We start from the raw sequence: 21,021 nt of genomic DNA on the forward strand, positions 1-21,021 counted from the left end.
GTTGAATGAAACAATGGATGATTGGTTAGATCAACCAGCAGGTGGAATGGCTGAGGAGACTATATAATGTGTGGTTGAGTATATTTGGGGAAATTTAAATACAATAAAGCTGTCTAGTTGGAGCCTTAGGGATGCAAGACTAACATATGAGCCTATCTATGAAAATTGATCAATTAGTGAGTCAATGGTGGATTATTTTTCCCTTTGCCATTAGTCTAGATAACTGAGAGTGAATTGTTATAAAGAGGATTCTTTTTTATTTGTTTATAGAAAACATACAAAGAGAAACCTGATGGGTTTTTTATTCCAATCCCATTTTTCTTATTATAGAGTGAAAGTTTTAATATCTATGTTAATATTTATAATTAATTGAGCATCTTATAACTGAGCATCTGTGTACTAAATAAATTATAATGCATAATTTATTATAATTCAGCCTCTATTTGTAATTTTTTGAACAATCATGTACTATGCTCTGTGTTAGACAATTTACAAAGCTTAGCAATAAAGCAACACAAGTCTAATTGTGTTATTTCCTGACTTAGAACCTTTTAAGTGATTCCCTCATCAATTTGTAAGAAAGATCAGCTTTTAGGCCAAAAATCTACTAAATCAGTTCTCATGTTAGAATTTACCTTTTTTTAGGAAGGCATTACTGATTCTCCTAAAAGCCACCCAGTGTTTCAACTGAGTTGAAAGACCCAAATTATAAAAATAAGTATTAACCACCCTCCACTAATTTCTTATTACTCACAAAAATTTCCTGTTTACTTTTCTGTTTCCTCTAGTGTAGATTTCCTGAGGAGAGGCACCTAATAGAGTTCTAGGCCACAAGATTACTAAATAAAAATTAAATGAGTAGACTAATTTAAGCGAAAAATTACATTCAAAACAAGATAACAAAAGCTTATGATCTGTCAGGCTCTTCCTGCCTTGCAAAACCCCTCTACACTGATTTATCCTGTGACGGAGCTCTCTTAACCGACTTGAATTACAGGCATCATCACCATTTTAAGAGATGAGAAAACCGTGTTCACACACGTGTTCTAAGAAACAGGCAAGAAGGCAGGAGTCCTTGGACGTGAGCCCAGATCTCCCAATAAACGGAGTTGCACCTTCTCCACTACGTTCCACAGCCTTCATTAAAGACTCGCTCCCAATATAAAACTGAGTATAAGGGATACAACTTCTGGTGCAAGGATATGATTTCAAATGCTTGCTCTGGCACAAAACTGAAAGAAAAGATGTGTTTTCGCCATTCTCTCATTACTTACAGTTTAAAGTAGACTTTGTGAATTTGTAACATAAATGATGAATAAATACACTTAAGCCTTTTTTGAAATGCTTTCTCTCAGCTCTTTAACTCTCACCTACTTCCTTCCTTCTTTGCTGGGGCTCATAGAGGGCGCTCACAAAGTGCTCCTCACTGGTAGAGCGAAGCTCCGCTCAAAACACACTTCACACTGCAACTAAAAGGCGCAGCGCCACCACCTCGGACTTCCTTCTCCTTTCCAAGGCAGGAGGCGTGGCCAATTTTCCTCATTCAAATAAAAAACCAGGAGATTTGCATGGGGAACGGCTGATCCGTGAGCCTATTGGCTGTTAGCACCGTGGGCGTGGCCAATATTACGACCACAGAGCCCCGCCTACATTAATTTGCATAACGGCCCCGGCGCGTGCAAGGCAGAAGCGGGTTTGTTTTTGAATCTGCGGAGGTGGCGGCGGCGGCAGCGGCGGCGCGGCGGCGCGGCGACTGAAGCGCGCGATACTGAAGCGGCCGCGTTGAGGACGGTTGCACGGAACGGCTCTGTAGGAAGGAACTTGGTTCCCCCTCCCTCATCTCCCGCCCCGAAAGGTATAGGAGACTCCTAGGGGCTGTTATAACCACATTTTCTTAAATTACTATTGTATTTATAAAGAGTCAAGACCGCATTATGGCGGCTGCGGGATTTGTGTGTGCGCCTGCGCGGTTGCGGAGCTGCGGGCGGGCGCTGCATGGGAGCACGTGATCTTGCGGGGTCGGGCTCTAGCTGCAGTTGTGCAGCTGGCGGGGCGGTGGCTGCGCAAGCGCAATATTCATTTTCAAGATCTAATGTTCTTGTTGGACGCCATTTGGGTTCTAGATTTAATTTTCCTCGTTCTTGAGGAGTTTCATTTTCTTATCCTCAAACTCCCACACTTTTCAAGGAAAACGTTTCTCTTGTGTTGCATTCCTATACCGACTCTCAAACTCTTATATTTTCGCCGGTTTTCTGAGAAGTTGGGAACTAAATTTTCTCAAAAAAATGATTGTCGCTTGTGGTTCTCGATTATAATTTCACTTTTAGGGTATTGCTGGGTTCAAGTTTATATTTAGGGAGATACAGATCAGCACCTAGTGGTGGTCCCAGGGGCAGTACATTTCGCAGAACTGCATATTTGCAAATACATTTTAACCCTATTTTTACCAGTTCTGTAAGAGGGAATGTGTACCAAAGGGAAACAATTTGAGTTTTGAGATATGAGGGGGAAGGGGCATTGGAAGAATCTACTGTTTTTTAAAAAAGAAATCTCAGTCTCCTTGGATATTTATTTTTCTAAGTATTTGATTCTAAGTTAATGAAGTTTCAATTTTATCAGTTTGTGTGCTTCTGAGCATACTTGCATTTGGGTTTTAGATTTTTAATGTGTCTGATCACTTGTCCATTACTGCTTCAGTTTGATCATTTTTGTTCCTCTGACTTTTAAAATTAGGCTATTTGTTTAGCCTTTGATTTGTTATGATATGTGAAATAAAACTTGCTTGGTAAATTTTTCTTCTAAAGAATTTTGCAAAGAACTCCTCACTAAACTCAGGCCTTTCTGAGGAAATAAAGTCAACCATCACTGAAAAAAATTAGTTGATTCTTTAAAGAAACTGTCCTATATATGTGTATGAGATATCGTTGTGTTTGATTTCTTAAAATTGGGTGTTCCTAATTTTCATTTCTTAAAGAAGGTAGTTATAAGTGTGCTACTGGTTATTTTAGTTTACAATGGTTGTGTCACTATATTTAAATCTTATATAACACCCCTGGGAGAAGTGTTATACAATCTGATATAATGTTACCATTGTGCAAATAATTTCTTACTAGACTAAAAATTTGTAATTGGTTTTCTTAGATTTCACCTGTGGTTTGTGTGTACAATAATTGGTTTCTTGGCTGGTTATGTAACACTAAGTTTAAATTAGTCATCTGTCAAATGAAGAAGTGGCTATTGCTTTATAATGGTTGGTTAGGGACGGTTTTATTGCCCAAAGCAAACACCGTTAGCATTAAGTAGATGTAATTGAAAGGAATAGTTTTGGTTGGTGGATTTCTAAAAAATGACGTCACGTATGAGATAGAATGAAGTGATAGGAAAGGTAACTCTATTTTCTCAACAGAAAACTAGCCGTTGATATAATTCCTGGCCCTCTGGACTCTTCTACACAGAAATATATTTAGAGGGCAGTTGTGTAATATCCTGCCTTTTTATACTTCTGGGGTGATTACCCCAGCACACCCCTCCTCCACTTGCTAGGACATAATTTCAGGTGTTTAGCATTGAAAATATCATGTATTTTCTATAGCTGTGTGTATGTATGTGTATTAGGTTAAGAAACGAACTTTGATTTTAGGGCAGTGAAATATTTTGGTTTTGTATTAAAGCTTATGTTTTCATTTGAACACACACATGATTGCCTCTTAGGTTAATGCTGAAGATTTTAAGAGTTACTTGAAAACACTGAGGACCATAGTGTTCGATGTAAATAGTTATTGGTAGGACAAGTTTGCTACTTGTTAGAAAGGGAAGTATATTTCTATAAACTTAAAACTAAGACCAGTGAATTGTCTGAATATCTATTATTTTGTTGTTATTCTTTGAATAACAAGCATGTTTTGAAATTTGAGTTTGATTTAGAAATTCTAGTTACGTTGCCACAAAATTTTGACATGTATGCAGCATATATAATATTAAGACTAAGGAATACTAACTTATTGGAGTTATTTTTAGTTTTGTAGATTTTAAATATCAGAAAATTTAGTTTAGACAAAAAGGTTTAATGATTAAGTCATAAACCATTAAAATTGTCTTTTTTCTTTAAATTATGATTTGAATATTTGATACATATATTTAAATACTTTTTACTTATTCATTATAACACATTTGGAATGTGTTGAAAACTAGCAACATTTAGAAATAGTCTAAATGTTCTGGTGACTTTTTTTATTTTTCCATGGTTTATCAATTTGTCAGTAAATATTGATCAATAAATATTGATCAGCTTTTCATTTGGGCCATAATTTCATTCCTGTTCTTTTAGCTTTGTATTATGTTGTAAATAGTTATCTCATTTCATTATTCTTTTAAAATACTTAATGTTCTTTCAACATAGAACATTCTTTTAAAAATATCTTTTAATGGTTATATAATATTATATTGTGACAATACCCAATATCATGAAATATTCGTCAAATGTTTTTAAGTGACTACATAATGTTGTTATATTTAATAAGAATGTATTGTGACTTACTAAGCATTTCTTTTATTGACCATTTGTTTGTTGCCCATTTCTCTGTTATAAATAATGCTACAGTGAACATCCTTACGCATAAGTTATGAACTACATCTCATAACATTTCTTTGAAATTATTGCTTCAAAAGGCCTTTAAAATAATTTACAAAATGAATAAAAACTTAGTTTTCTTGAAAAGCATTTCCCATAACACCATCAGTTTGGTGGCTGAAAAATAGTACCATACATATATAGATAAAGATATAGATGTATAGATATAGAAATCTGGTAAAGCTGAATTTTTTAATGTTTATGTATGCAGTTTTCTCATTTTTGTGAATTAGCTGTTTGAGGCTTTTTAATGCATTTTTCTATGGTGGATGTTAATGTTTTTCCTATTGGTGATGGCTATTTATGGATATAAAACTTTGGCTTTTCATACTTCTGGCAGGTTTTTTATTTTAGTTTATTACTTTTAAAATTGTATATTGTTCTATATATGCAGAAGTTTTCCATTTTTTATAGTCTAATGCACTGCTTTTTCTCATTTGTGATTTCATCCAGGAGTTCTTTGCCCAGAAATTATTAACCTGTTGTGAGATGAACTCAAATGTTCATTTATTTTGTTTATTTTTTCTATGTGTTTTAATGACTAAAAAAATAAGTGTTTTAATCTGTATGGAGTTTATTAGTTTCCAGTTTTTCCAAATACCTAGTTTTCTTAGATCTTGTCAGTGATCTATCTTTTTTCTTACCTTTTCGAGTTGCTGATTTTGATCTTAAGTTACCAGGTTTGAGCTATATTTCCACTTCATTTACTGGGGATATTTAACTTTGTCTATTGGCCTCAGGAGCTTCTATAGATAGGCTTTAAGAGGATTCCTTGGTAGATCCTTTGATGGATTCCTTGATGTACACACCACAGTATGTGATTATGCATATGTGCATTTTTCTGGGGAGAGATTTATAGTTTTCATCAGCTTTTCACAAGAAAATGTAATATAAAATCTACAAGCGGGTTAAAAACCACTATGTCTGGGCCTATACTGCATTGTTTTATTTGTTGTAGTGCTATAGACTATATAAATATGTGGAAGGGCAATACTCATAATTCCTTTTCACAGTTTTTTTAATTTCTGTTTTTGCAGATGAACTTTAGATACATTTGGTTAAATTTTTAAAAAGCCAATTATTTGAAGTTTCATTAGAATTGCATTAAACTTAAATTGGGGTGAGTTTACATTTTTATAATGTTTTTTTTTCCCCCTCGTAAATGGGATATGTTTCCTGCAGCTTCCACAAACTGTACTTTTTTAAAGGAACATTGGGAAAATTTGTGATACCTGTTATTTTTCATTAAGGTGTTAGTTTACTTGCTTCCTAATGCTGATATGATGTTAATAGGGAGACATTGTTAGAAGATATAGGACTACATTTCTGTTTTTAACCTGCCTTTAGGGCATGGTGATATGAAAATAGTCCAAGTATGAAGTTGGAAGTGGGAAAATAGTTGTCAAATTAAAGTATTCTTTAATATTTGAAACCAAAATTTTTCATTAACATGGACTTTTTTGTTTTTTATTGGAGGAATGTTGAAAAGTTATCTAATTCATTTTTCTGGCCAGGATGGTGCCTAATGCTGTAATAAAGTTAAAAATTTGTATTTTTAGTCTCTTGATAACAGTAAATTATTCTCTAATAAGGATGTGTCTCTAATTATTGGTATAAATTCGGTGTCCATTGAATCTATTATTTGTGCTGATTTGCTTCATGAAAATAAATCTAGGAAGTCGGTAGAAATCATATGTTGATACTGGCTTTTATTAAACTTTTTAAGTGAAAAATTCTCATCGTTGGGTCCTTGTCAAGCAAAACTGCTTACAGAAATTTGCATATTTTACTTTTTGTATGTGACTTTTGCTCTTACTTGACAACTTTTTCTAGTTCTCACAAATTATGATACTTGGGTTTTGAGGTGATAGGTGAGAAATAGCCAGGTAGGGAAAGGAGAAATGGCTACCAGAGAAGTGTATATGGACAGGAGGAAGGAGTAATGACTAGCATCTTGATAGTGAAGAGGGGTCAGGTTTCAAGTGTTAGAAGCAAGAATTTAAAGACTTAGTTTTGAGGTTATTTATTTTGGGAATTAGTGTTCCTAGAGCTGAATCTGTATTTATATCATTTTCATTATGGTAATCGGTGGTCTTAAATGATTCTGAATCAGAATATTTAGTTTTGTTTAACTTGCTCAAGAAGGGAAAGTAGTGTATGATTTAGTTCAGAAAGGCTTCTATTATAATTTTTAAGTTTTGAGGTATATGGAAAATTCATACATGGTTATATCTACTTTTTCAAAGAAGTCACATGTGGAGCATATTATAGATAAACAATATGTGATGTTTTAACATAATTTAAATGGTAGAATAAAAAAAATCATTAAGTAGCTCTGGGAAGCCATAGTCCCTAAAAGTTCCCCAGAGTATCTAGATATTATGTATCCATTAGTGGAATTTCTCTTTAGAAATTCTTACCCATTTGACCTTGTTATGTTCTTTACATAATTCAAGACTTTAAAAATGCTTTTGCAAAATTCTTCCTCAGATTGTCCTGAAATCTACAGAGTAAATCAGTGGTTTTCCCTTTCATTTTAGTTTGTTTAAAACAGAAAAGTGAATTCCAAAAAATTAAACTTTGTTTATATATGCTTCAAGTTACATGGTGGAAACCCATTTTGTATTGGAGAAAGAATATGAGTGCTGGGCAGCATTTTCATTTTTTAAATGCCTGCAAAATGAGAAGACCAGGGCATTAGTGCTTATTTGTACAATGTAAATGTAGTCAGTTTTGAATTTTGATCATTTGCATTTTTGAGCCTTTTAGAGAATAATACTCTGGCATCTGCTTGGCCACTTTCCAAAAAATGTGATAGGCCTCAGGGTACAGTTGATAGCACTTTCCTGAGAAACTTTTTAATTGGATCTACATAAACATAAAAGTCTGGGAAATGATGATGACCTATTACCTTGACCATGAGAAATATTCTTTTATTCATATCTACAGTTTTTCCTTGCTCAGAATATTATAAAAATATTTTGTGTTATTTTGTATCTAATAACTATGGATAAATAGCCTTAAAACCTTTAATTTGGGAAAGAGGGCCCCTTTGATTGATGTGAGATACTAATGTCATAATGTCTTACTGTATAGTTCTTATTCACTTTCTTTGTTGTTTGTACGTACTACTTTGAGGAATTATTGTCTTGGTGGGTACCTGGGAATTATGTTCAGCCAGCACTCTGTGGCATTTTTACATTCTAATGAGAAATTTGACTCTGATTCTCAGAACTGACATAGCTATTAAAAGATTTCTCCTTGAGTCAGTAGTTCTCAAAGATAATGCCTTCTAGTTGTTAGAAAGGTAAACCTAGAAGGTGAGAATAGAACCTGCCATTTTGAGAACCAGGAGGAAAAGAGTAGTGAAAGAATGAATGACATGACTGCTTCAGCATGTTCTCAGGAAGGCTTTGGAGTTGAGGAATGTTTCTGACTTGTTAGCTTTATTAGAGTAAATGTGTTAAAGGGAAGAAGTGGTGAAAAATATGGAAGAGTAAAGAGATCATCTTTTTATTTTAATAGTTTATTGTCAAGTTGGTTTCCATATAACACCCAGTGCTCATCCCCACAAGTGCCCTCCTCCATGCCCATTACCCCCCTTCTCCTCTCCCTCACCCCCATCAGCCCTCAGTTTGTTCTCGGCATTCAAGAGTCTCTCATGGTTTGCCTCCCTCTCTGAAAAGAGACCATCTTTGAAATTTTTAAAAATTTCTTTTTAAGTGGTAAGTGTCAGGAGTTGTTGGATTACAGAGAAGGATAATCTGCTCTTTGAGACTATTATGATGTTTAAAGATGATAAATGTTTATTTTTCTCCTCCAACACAGAAGACTGTTCAGAGTTTTTAGGTGGCTTTGACTTAATGCATGGTTTCCAGGTTGAACATGAGTACTTCACAGTTTCACCAACCAGGCTCAAGGGAGAAAGGACAATGGGAGTATATACCTCATTCTTTTGAGAACATGAACTGGCATTGACTCATTTTATGGGTGAGGATTTAGTCACTGGAACATACTTAGCTGGAAAGGAAGGCTAGGGAATGTAGTATCTAGCTGGACAACCATGTGCTCAGCTAAAATTAAGGAATTTTATAAAAGGAGAGAAATGGGTGTTATGGAACAACTAGCCCTTTCTGCTACAAGAAGAAGCTGGACTAGTGGTTTCTCAAAGTATTTCATAATTTGATATTAAAAACTTTTTCTGTCTTAAGAGTTACAGTTAGAACTCTATATCTTCCTTTGAAGTAGAATTTTGAGAGCTTTGTGTCCATGATTTGTGTCTGAGGTTCTAGTTATGTATCTTATTTGGTGGAATTGTTTCCCTTTCTGCTTGCCTTTGTAAATGTATTAAATCATAGTTAGCTTTATATGAATTGGAATTTAGTTTAATTTAAAAATCTTAGTGTAATATTTTTTAACCTGCTTGGCCAGTTGCTTATTTTGGAAGATGAAGGACTGTAGGTAATGACAATCATGAATGGCAGTTGTTTGAACTGCTTGTTTTAGTCTAAAGTTGAATTTGTTTTTTTAATTATTTTACTTTTAAGTAAATTCTTCACCCAACGAGGGGCTCAAACTCACAACCTGAGATCAAGAGTTGCTTGCTCCACTGACTGAGCCAGCCAGGTGCCCCGAGTTTATGTTTTTATATTCTTTTCCAGATACGGTTTTTTCTTTTGTAACTGTATATGTGAAGTATACATTTTGAAGATGGAAAATGTGATTTCTGAGGGCCTTGTGAAATATACAAGTCAAAAGATTGTGGTTGTAAATTTTTTGCATTTAGGTAAAGCTTACCTATGTAATAAGTAAATAATTAAAAGCAGCTTTCTGCAGACTATAAGACATGGATATTCATGTAAGGCACAGAAAGTGAAACTCTGTTTGGAGGGAGATCAAGGAAATCTTAGAGGAATTGTATTTTAAGGGGTGAATTAGAAGATATTCTTAGTAAAGGGAATGAATAGGGTGTTCAGAGTATCTTTCAGAAATGAGAAAGAAGGTAGTATGTGAGAACTCTAAATACCTCCCTCATATATGGATCCTCGATTTTTGTAAGTAAGAGTCTTTGCTGCCGTGCTGCCTACATAATATAACTAATAAAGGATATTGTTATTCTCAGCTGGAAGTTCTCTAATTTCTTCTTTTACTCTATTTTGCTTCCTATCTTACTTAAAGATGTTTATTCATTTCTACTTATTTATTTTTAGTTGCATAGTACTTCATAAGCTTCCTGCAGTTAGGAATTATATCTGATTGATGTTTTTGACAAATGTCACATATTGAAGAATAATTCCTTATAGTTAGAAGTGATAAACCACTATTAAAAGTATAAGATTACTTTCCACATTGTCTTCCTTAACATTCAATACATATTTGCTTATTGAAAGACAAGAGTCCGTTTGTTTTAGGTGAAGTGCCAAAAAGGGAAGTAAGATAAGTTAGTGCCTTTTTTTTTTTTAAATTTAATGTACTAGTATCCACAGATGTTAGACTTTTTTTTTTAAATAATTGAATATGTAGTTTACTTAAGCATGAACTAGATAAACGAACAAAACATTGGACAGGCATTATGCATATGAAAAATTATAAATTGTGAGACAACTTATAGAAAAGTTTTTGTCTCATTCATTAAGAAATAGAAGAAAACAAAGAAACACCATTGCTTACCTATTAATAAGTTTCTAAGATACAACTCTGAAGGACATATGTAAATTAATAAGGGTTTGATAAAAAGATTAAATTAAATAATTATTTTGTGTTTTAAGTTTATGTAATTCTTTCCTTTTCCATCAAACTTAAGTGATATAAAAGTTGGAAGACAGCAAATAAATGAAGAAACAAAAAGGTGAAGGATTTTTCTAAAATCAGTAATATGATGAAGTGGAGAGAGCAGTAATTTTATACGGGGATCTGGGAATTTACAATCTCCCAACACTATAACTTAATATAAAATGATGGTACCACCTATCTGGTAGGGTGGTTGTGAGGGTTAAATGAAATTATATATAAAAAATACTTAGCAATTTTTCCTGGCACATTTTTCTTCTCTATCTTCAATCAAACTAATTAGTTAGGCATGAATATTTAAGAGGCAGCTAGGTAGAGCTATAGGGAACCCTTCAATGCAGGAGATATACAGAAAATGGCAGTATTCTTGATTACTGGAGCTAGAATTTAAATGAATTTAAAAAGTAATATCAAAAAGTTTTATAATACCATTCACTACTAGGGAAAAATAAGCATTTAAAGAAGTTTATCTGCGGGGCACTTGAGTGGCTTAGTCAGTTAAGTGTCCAGCTCTTGATTTGGGCTCAGGTCATAATCTCACGGTCTGAGTTCTCCACATGTCAGGCTCCACGCCAACAGTGCAGAGCCTGCGTGGGATTCTTTCTCTCTGCCCCTCCCCTCTGCCCCCTGCTTGTGCTTTCTCTCTCTCTCTCAAAAACAAAAACCAAAAAAACCCAAGACTTTAAAGAAGTCGTTTATTTGTAAAGGTTTGTGAAGGAGTCTACCTTTAGGACTGTTTTATTGTAAAAGGTATTTAAAGAATAAAAGCCTTGCAAGATTACGAAATTTACTAAGTTTATAGCCATTTTCTCATGTTAATTTTATATTTTCACAGTTGGTCAGATGTTTTCAATCATCATTGCCAAAATTAGGGATGAAATAATTTATTTTGGGGACTAGATCCACATATTCCACTTTTTAAAAAAAAAATTAAGGGTGCAAAGTGCTCTCTCTCCTTTTATTTACCCTCCAGGTGTGGAACCTGCTGGACATACTCACTCAAAATTGAAACAAGACAAAGTGTCCATTTTCTTTCAGAACCATTCCTGTGGCCAAGTTCCTGCCCCTTAAGAAACATATCTGACCACATAAGTTCGTTTAATGGCCTTCTGATTATTTTATTTTGTTGTTTTATTTTACTTACACAGGTCTAAAGAACAGCTGATTAATATTCAAAGAATTCCCTATTGTCTGGTTAACAAAATCACATACCTTTGACATGAGGTTTAAGAGTTAGCTTCCGTCTAGATGCTTTGCAAAGTGTAATAACCTATCTGCTGATTACAAGATCAGGAACCAAGAGCCATCTAATTTATCTCAGTGACTTTTCACCTGCAATACTTAAAACTGTAGGGTACCATGGTTCTGAGATATACACATTTGTCAGTATTCTTGTGTGTCAGGAAGTGATATTCTTTATTCTCATTAAACTTGGGAATCCATAAATTATAGAAGACATACTAACTTGAGTTTCTGGGAGGACTTAATAGGCATCATTTTTGCATTTGCAGTGCAGTCATTTCTACCTCTGAGGTACAGTCTTTGTACCTTGTCATACCTAATTTTAAGCTACCTCTTTAAAAGAATTTTTTTTATGTTTTTTATTTATTTTTGAGAGGCAGAGAGAGACAGCGCAAGTAGGGGAGGGTCAGAGAGAGGGAGACAGAATCTGAATCAGGCTCCAGGCTCTGAGCTAGCTGTCAGCACAGATCCCGACGCAGGGCCTGAACCCACGAACCGTGAGATCATGACCTGAGCTGAAGTCAGACGCTTAACCGACTGAGCCACCCAGGCGCCCCTAAGCTACCACTTTTTAAAATGTCATATTTTTCTTGTAGTCACAGTTACCAATTTGATGTATCCAATTTTATTCTGCTTGGAAGGAAAACATTCTTATTGGAATTTTGTAAACGGATTTATAAAAAAATAAAGAGTTTCAGTTTAGATAAAGCCAATAATATATTTAGGATTTTTCTACAGAATTGCTCTTTAATTGTTCTGGTGGCTTATTAATTATAACCAATGTTAAGATCTTTCACAGGGTATTTTCCCCCTGGAATTCTGAAGGTATTAGATCAAGATATTATTTATTACTTATACAAAATATATTTTAAACTGAAGGTTAAAGATATTAAGAAGAAAGTGTTTTCTCTTTGTTACCATTAAAAATAAAATACTAACCACAGTTAAGACAGTTCATTTACCTAAAGGTAATTTTTGTTTCACTGATCTAGGGTTAAGTAATCTACTTACACAAAGTTGTCTGCACTAAACTAACAGAATTGTAGAAATCCTGACCCATTCTCTTGATATAGTGATAACAGATGTTGATTCATGGAGGTAAGGTCAGCTTTATGCCACAAGGGCTGTATCCAGGAGTCTCTTCTACGTAACAGTAATAGTTCAGATGATTTGGTACAGTCCTTTACTAAGGATCTCTTGATGTATGTTTAGAAGACAAACTTCTTTCCTTTGGTACAGGGGCAGCAAGGATCTTGACTTTTTTTTTCCTTGAGTCTCATCGCTACAGTTAGCCTAGTTGCTCTCTTCATATGGCACACTGTTGCTATTAGAATTTTATTCATGATGTACGGATTTCCTTTACCCTTTTTCTGTGCAGCACCCTTGTTTTCCATATGTCCTGTCTTTTTATTGGTTTATTCATTAGGGGAAGGACACCGTATTCTCTAGTAGCTTTTTGAGAAAGAGTAAATGGGAAGTATATTTTGTGAAACCGTTTATACATGAAAATTATCGCTATATATTTGGATGCTTGATTGATAGTTTGGCTAGGTATAGAAACCTAGGTTGGAAAATATTTTTCTTCTGAATTTTAAATGCACTATTCTGTTGTCTTCTTGTTTCTGTTACTGCTGAGAAATCTTAAGCCATTCATATTTGTGATTCTCCCCTCACTGGCAGCTTACAGAATCTGTTATTAGTGTCAGTGTTTTGAAATTTCACTGTAATTCTTTGATATGGATGTTTATCATGGTTTGCTAGAATTCATCAGGCCGTTTCAGCTTGGCAACCCTTGTTTTTCAGTCTTGGAATTTTTTTATTAAATGAATTCATTGGTGATACCTTTTTTCTTTTCTGTCATTCCAATGTGACTTTTTGGAGGGGTGCTCCACTTTTCTTAGATTTTTTTTCTCTCTATTTACAACTTTTCCTTTTTGTTTAGTTAGGTTTCTTCAACCTTGTTATCCAGTTCTTCTGTTGAGTTTTTCATTTTTTCCTGTTAGGTTCTTAATTTCTATTTTTTGGTCTTTGCCTATAGTCTATTTTTTTTTTTTTTAAGTAACCTCTGTGCCCACCATGGATCTTGAACCCACAACTCCAAGATCAAGAGTCTAATGTTCTATGGACTGAGCCAGTCAGGAACCCCTAGTATTTTATTATTGATATATGATTGCAACATCTTTTCTTATTGGTGGACATTAGGTTTTTTTTGAGGTTTTTCTTCTTGCATAGTCTTTGTGAGTTTTTGTTTTGGTTTGTTTTTGGTTTCTGTCTTCCACGTTAGACTTTTCTCGGTTATCTTTTTTTTCCTTGCCTCACTGTATTATATGTTGTGGAAAATTAAGAAGTTGATTAGAATATCTAAATTTGTCAGCTTTTAAACTTCTCTTTAGGCTTTTCTGGGTGGGTTGTTTTTGAGAGCTCCCAAGATCTTAAGGTCTTGTGCTTTGTGGTGTTTAGATACCCTCCTTTTCCATTTTCATATATGGAGAATAAGGGTCTGATTGCCAGCATTCTGGAAGATTGATGGAGGGAAGAGGACTAGGGGTCTCTGCAGCCAGCATTCGGTCCCTCTGTTTTTGGTATGCTACTCTTATTTTTAACTGTGGATGCTGTCTTCATAGTTTTACTAGGACTGGGGAGAGGAGGTATTTAGTGGAATGTTGTGAGGATATCAAATTATTGATTTGCAAACCGCTTTCACTAGTATTCTCTTTTTTAGTTATACCATCTTACTATTTGTTCCCTTCACCCCAGTTGGCCTAGTTCTTTTTAGTGGCTGTGTTTTGCAGTTGCTGCCATGTAACTTAAATTGGTTCTTGTCCCTAGTGAAGCATGTAATATGATGTTTTAGGAACTGTTAAGTTAGTTACCAGTGGTTCTGTTTATTTTCATCTCCCCAAATCTTTTTAGCTATTTTCTTTTTTACTTTTCTCCTTGTTCCTGAGGATTTATGCTTTCAAAATATAGCTTTATTGTAATTTTAGTGGTTTCTGAGGGAGGAAAATCATGGTGTTTTCATTTCATTGTCTTGATACCATTCTCATGTTTGTTTTCTCTTTTAGCAGTGAAGGTTGGTAATAATGTTACTGAAGTATTTTAATTAAATAAAGGTGCATTTACTTTTTACTTAATACAGTGAAACCTGTTTTTTAGGTTCTATGAAATCTTCAATATTTTGCGTTTGCAAAATTTTCTAATAGTATGGTATATGTTGTGTAAAAGGATATAGTAGTTGATTACAGTTATTCTCTTCTAGTTCTCTTTGTTGCTTGGGCAACCCATAGCAAACGGTTACATTCTCTGCTCATAAAAATTTGAAATTACGGTACTCTTATTTTACATGACCATTGCTATGGCTGAAATGAAAAAATTATGTGAAAAGTGCTAGTTTTTATTTAGAAAGATAAAACATTTAGTAATCATGGAAATGTTTACCTAATATTTGAGGTAGCTTTGAAATGTGTTTGCTTTTACCAAGAAACAATAATTGGATTCATTAGGACTTATCGTATTTAAAACAAATGTCCTATATGACATAAAATCAAGTTATATATATTCTTAGTAAAATTTGAAAATGTAAAAGTAAATAATATACCTATGTTCCATAATTTTCTGTAGACTTTTTTCATAGTTCAACTATTCTGAACACATAGTAGATCCTATAAAAACACTCTAAGAACTGGACTTAGAACTGTGTTCTACAAAAGATATTTTTTTATATTGAGTTTTAAGTAGGAGGTTTTTTTTAGGACAAGTCTAAAAACTTAGTTGACTCATAAGTTGACTTTTTTTTCCTACAAAATAAGAGTTGAGCTCCTGAAAATAAAGGTTTTAAAGATAACAGAATTTTCTGAGATTTTTGTGGTAGAAGTGAAAATACTGGGAATTAATTTCAGCTCAACATCCATTGAACAAATACTGTGTTTCACATTGTGGAAGTGAATGGAAAATGAATTGAGTTGTAATTTTGGTCCTTTAAGAACTCATGTATAAAGATATAAGCAATGAAATACGGTAAATATAGTGATGGTATGCACAAAAGATCTTGAGAGAGAAACTACAGCTGGCTCGGGGGATGGGTATAGTATGGAGAAAAGAGAATAATGAAAAAAATTGTTACTGATGAGATAATTTAGGTTGAATCATGAGTAGGATTTATTGGGTAAACTAGGATAGTTTCTTTAGGATAGAGTGAAACATGTGGGCAGTGGCACAGATTATCTGAATAACAGCCTAAGTATTTTCCTTTTCTAAACCATTTTCATGATGTGTAGAAACAGAACCAATGTGGGAAAAGATGGGTGATGGAAGCTCCATGGGCTCAGACTGGGTATAGTCTAGTAGGCATTTCAGCTTTAGCACTTTTGTGAAGTTACTTAATTTTGAGCCTGTTTTTTTTTTTTCACTCATGAATTAGAAGTAACATATAACCTTATAGGTTTAGTGTGAGAATTAATTGAAATAATGCATGTAAAACTTATCTGAAGACTTGATCCATGTTAATGCACTTCCCTACTCCTTTGTCTGCTAAAGTCTTGTGGGTGAAGTAGATAATCAGAATATTTTTTGTCTTTTTTTTATGTACCTTGAAGTGATAGAGAGAATTTTAGTAAATTGGTAGTTAAATGATTATAGTAGCCAGAGGAGTATTAGTACAATGAGGGAATGTAGATTATGTCTTTTATTTTGAAATCTAAATTGGGTGAAAAGGAGTTCTTATAGCCAATAGTAGTAGCCAGCAACTTAGCTTGCTCCAAAAAGTTTAGACTGAGAAAAAAGTAGTCAGGATTTACATTGGAAAAGTATTTGGCAAGACAGGGGAGGTTTGGGAAGGGGGGTGGGACAGGGTACATTTGAGGGTGTGTTACATAATTTAAATTTTTGTAGAGCAGGCTTCCAAAAGAATCTGCTTCCTGAATATCAGAAGTTGCTCATTCAGCAGCTTTAAAAGTTTTGACTATTTGTTTTGACATTAACCTTAGTCACATTTCAGTGCCACAGTAAATGTCTATCCTGTTTGAATCTTCCAGTTTACCAACCTCTTGATTTTAATGACTAGATTTGAGCCATCTTCAGAGAATGTTTGTTATGTTATTTATTTATTTATTTGTTTTAAGGAATTAATGTGGCTTAGATAAAGGTAACTTTTTTCCCCCCCAATTTGAAGCAGTTTTTACATACATTATTCAATTTGCCTCACGGAGAATATGAAAGGACCTTTTAAAAAGCTGAATAGTTTTGTTTCATTTTTAAGCTTTGGTTATGGGAAATTTTAAATATATATAGAAATAAAATAAAACAATCAACTCCATGTGCTTATCACTCAGCTTGAACAATCATCAACTTATGGGGCCGTCTCCTTTTGACTCTATTCCTACTTCCTCCCTGCACCCTTAATGGATTTTAATAAATACCTACATCTAGTGGTGGATAGACATAAGATCACACAGGGCAGCTAGATCTTAGGAAGGTAAACCAAGGAAAAGAGAAAGAAAAGGTGGATTTCCTAGATGATGTGAGTTATCTATCCAGCACACAGGCTCTTTCTGTGCTCTTGTCCTTCACTTCTCTTGATGGGTAGATTATTGCCAAGACAGATTTGTTGGGATCTTACTCAAATTTGTCTTGTTAACATATCTGCTTTCAGATTGAATTTTACCCCTTTGTTCTCTCTATTTTGTTTTTTTCCCCCTCAAGAGTGTGTCTACATTTTTTATTTTTATTTGTTTTTCACTCATATTAAAATGTTGGGAGGTCTGTGGCAGGGCATGAAATTTAATTTGTCCTGGGACCAAACACTCACCTGGAAATGTCTTTGTGGCCATCTGGACTACAATTGAGAAGAAATTGTTTTTATCTTTATGGCAGATTACTGAAAATAAGCTTTGTTGTCATCATTGCTCTAATGACTCTCGTCTCTTCCCAGCAATTACTTAAAATGATTGTCAAGATTCAAAAATTTGATTGCAAGCTTTAACCATTCTGCTAGATTTGAGTACTTTGGGGGCATAGATTCTGTGGGGAAAAAGAGAATAATTAGCCTTCTGTAAATGGAAATTGACTATCAGGACTTAAGCAACTTAATTTTCCAGAAATTAGAAAAATTGGCACTCTTTTCATGATAAAAGTACTATAAAAGACAAAAAAAGGGGGCCTTGAGCAGACTTTTTTTTTCTGGACTGAAATGGAGGCTTTCTTTCAAGCGAATTCCCTGATGTTTGCTGTGTGTGATTTGGCTCTATCTCTGTAACTGCTAATATGTGGCATGGATTTTAAGCTGTCTGGGATCTGGATGTGCCCAAAGTCTGTATTGCAAGTCGGGATGGATTCGCAGGCATTGTGTTACAAAACTGGCTTGCTGCCTTCTCTGTTTTCTGTGTCCTCAGCAGCTGCATTGTTTGTTGCAGTATATGCATTAGCTGTTGTCTGTGTGTTCAGTTTCCTGCTGGCTGACAAAGTGGGAGGGGCTTTCTTTGATACATAGCTGAGTTTTCACTGTGTGAGTTCTTGAGTGCACACTGCAGCCATCTTAATTACACTTTAGTGCAACTGAGACAGTGCAGCTGTCTCAAAATGGCTGCTGACCTAGTCTTTGTAGCTGCTTAGGCAGCAACTATGCCAGTGAGGAGACTTGGCACATGCATCAGGACCAGAGGTAAGAACCAATTGCTCTTTATCTTTGAATATTTTAATTAAAAAGTATTTGAATTTTACTGAGTTTATATAGCAAGGTGAAGTTGGAGCTTGCTAAGAAGTTGAAATGTTTGCTTTAAGCCCCTTTTATGGAAACAGTACATAGGATGGTGAGGTCAAAGGTTAAATTCCTGTAATTTCTCACCATCTTATGTTCTGTCATTGCCAGAACATTTGATCACCACAGTAGTGCTTTTCTGGCCCTAATTAACTTTATATTTGTTTTGTGTTAGATATTTTAGTTTGCTTGATATTTTTTTTTTTATAAAAATTAAGAACAGTATATTCTCTGAATAGATTTTTTTGGGAAAGAAGCCATAAATAAGCCTGTTTTACATGAAGAGTGAGATTTTTCTGTGTGTGTGTGTGTGCGCGTGCGTGCGTATGTTGGAGCTATTGTTTGGTAGCTTTCTGGGAAGAATGTTAGTTCTCTGAATATAAGTCATAGTTACAGAAAGAAAAAAATTTTTAGCACTGTTAGACTTTTTTTGTACACTGGGTTCCAATTCTTTCTCATTGTGCTGTCTCCTCTGGGCCATTTAATGCTTTCGTATTTTTAATGGTGTTAACTTTTTATCCTAATTGCTTTTTGCTTAAGTTATCATTCAGATTCAGATTTTGAGTTTAGAAACAAGTTCATCTGTAGCTCTGGATACCCCTTTTCTTTCTAGCTAATGTGTTCTAATACAACAGAGCTGAAAGAAATACTCAGTTGTTTTAGTTAATTGATATTAATTGTTGATATCCACATTAACCTTAGTTTAAACCTGTGGTATAGTTAAAAACAATATAACTCAGTGATTTTGTAAATTTAATTTCACAATTTTCAAAAAGCTTTCTTAACATTTTTCTGAAGTAGAAACGTTTATTGAGATATGGTAAGTTCATAGAGATCCAGAGAATTGGGAGAATGAAATTTTTATTCATATATTTCAGAGAGCAGAACTGTTACACTTTAAGGTCTAACGTTTAAATTGTGTTACTTAATAAAAATTTTTTTATAGATGATGTAGTACATTTCTCTAATTTTGTCTAGAGCATTACGAATATATCCCTGACTAATATGACATAGAACAGTAAGTTTTGAACTTTCTAGAGATAGCAACTTTTCAAAAACAGCAACTTTTTGCACATTAAATTCTTATGAAAGACCACTGTATTTAAAAGAGATACATATGGTATTTTATTATTTTGTATTTATTTTATAACTTAAATTTATAGCGTTTATTTATTATAAGTTTATTTAATAAAATGAGAACAATTATGAAAACAAAACTTTGAAACCAGATGATATATGACAATTATAATCTTATATTAGTGTTAGGATATAGGTTGCTTATTTGTAGAACTCCAGTTGCTAAGAGACATTAGAATTCAGTATACTAGAACATGTATTCTTTATGTTGTTTTTTAAAAAATTTCATAAAGGTAGAGTATAAGATCTATATTTACACAGTTTAGCAGTTTGAAATTGTTGCCTTGCCACAAGATTGTGTTTATACTTGTTCTACTAGTTTTTTTTTTTTGATTACACAAAATAATTGCTTTTCTTAACTTAATCATTGCTCATTTATTTAGTGACTTAAAATATATTTGGGATTACTAGTTCAGTTTCATCAACAGTTTCACTTTCATTAACTTATTACTTTGTGAAGTTATTAGAGCTCTTTTATGTGATATAGTGGATTCTTATCGTTGGAACATTACTTTATGTGAATCCTGTCATATGTGCTTGCCCCCAGAAGAGAAGAACAAATTCATTGTGCGAGAGAGATTTTATCCACATGCCTTTCAGTAAGATTTTGCCCTAGAGTGCATGACACAGGAAGTGAATGTGTGATGCCCTTAATTCATCATTATTTTCATTCCTCTCATAGAATGAACAGCTCACTATATCAAATATTTCATACAGTGCAAGCTAGTTACTCAGTTTGTTCTTGTTTATTGCTAGAGAAAAACTGGTGAGATTGAAATTATTGACCAACTGATGTTGATCTTCAGAATGGGACCTTGGGGAAGTTTCAATGATCACTCTTTTTGCCTTCTATTGTGGATTATATAGTTTGCCTCTACCCTCCGCAAGATGACTCCACTGATTATTACTTGTACATGGGGAAACACCGACACTGTGGTTACTTGGGATATTACTGCTCATTCTTTCACTGCCATGTTGCATTTTTGCAACTATAAGCATAAATTAGACCTTACTGGGATTATTACTTTAGGGATTGGTGACAGTTTTCAAATTGTCTATGCTGAATTCCAGGTTAGCTATTAGGTGAATAATTGAAGGCATAATAAGTCTGGGAGCTGGATAATTAAGGTTTTACGTTATTATTTTGTCACTTCTTGGCTCACTATTTGTTTATCCTTTTTCCTAAGCCATTTCATTAGTATAAGCCTTTAAGGAAAATGTTGAGGTAGGGGAAAGAACATTGACTAAGAGTTTGAACCTAAATTTGAGTTGTTTTTACTGCTTTCTTCTTATATTGGTCAACTCATTCCATTTTGTTTCCTCATCTATATAATGGGAAAAATTCCTATCTATTTGGCAAGGATAGGCAAAGAATCAGTTTATATAATGTTTCTGAAGAAAGTACAATGAAATACTTCACAAGTATCTGGCATGCTAATTTTCCAGTAATATTTGAGTGCTTTCTACT

At 33.9% G+C, this 21,021-nt stretch overlaps 1 protein-coding gene across 4 annotated transcripts in view; it reads left to right on the forward strand.

The window, feature by feature from the left end:
* Positions 1-1,715: 1,715 nt before the first annotated feature.
* LOC120236879 (activating transcription factor 7 interacting protein) overlaps positions 1,716-21,021 on the forward strand; it is a 112,874-nt gene continuing 93,568 nt past the window's right edge. For 2 of the 4 annotated variants that reach the window (XM_039239938.1, XM_039239937.1), the window contains exon 1: positions 1,716-1,855. Coding sequence is in view for 2 of the 4 variants with exons in the window: in XM_039239935.1 (XP_039095866.1) it covers positions 18,304-18,320 (17 nt within the window). In the remaining 2 variants the exon portion in view is untranslated. Of the gene's footprint in view, positions 1,856-18,220; positions 18,321-21,021 lie in introns of those variants that run through there. The other 2 variants (XM_039239935.1, XM_039239936.1) reach the window with 1 other exon arrangement.

The sequence above is a fragment of the Hyaena hyaena genome, unplaced genomic scaffold (assembly GCF_003009895.1).
Source record: "Hyaena hyaena isolate Hyena2069 unplaced genomic scaffold, ASM300989v1 scaffold_164, whole genome shotgun sequence".
NCBI classification, from domain to species: Eukaryota; Metazoa; Chordata; class Mammalia; order Carnivora; family Hyaenidae; genus Hyaena; species Hyaena hyaena.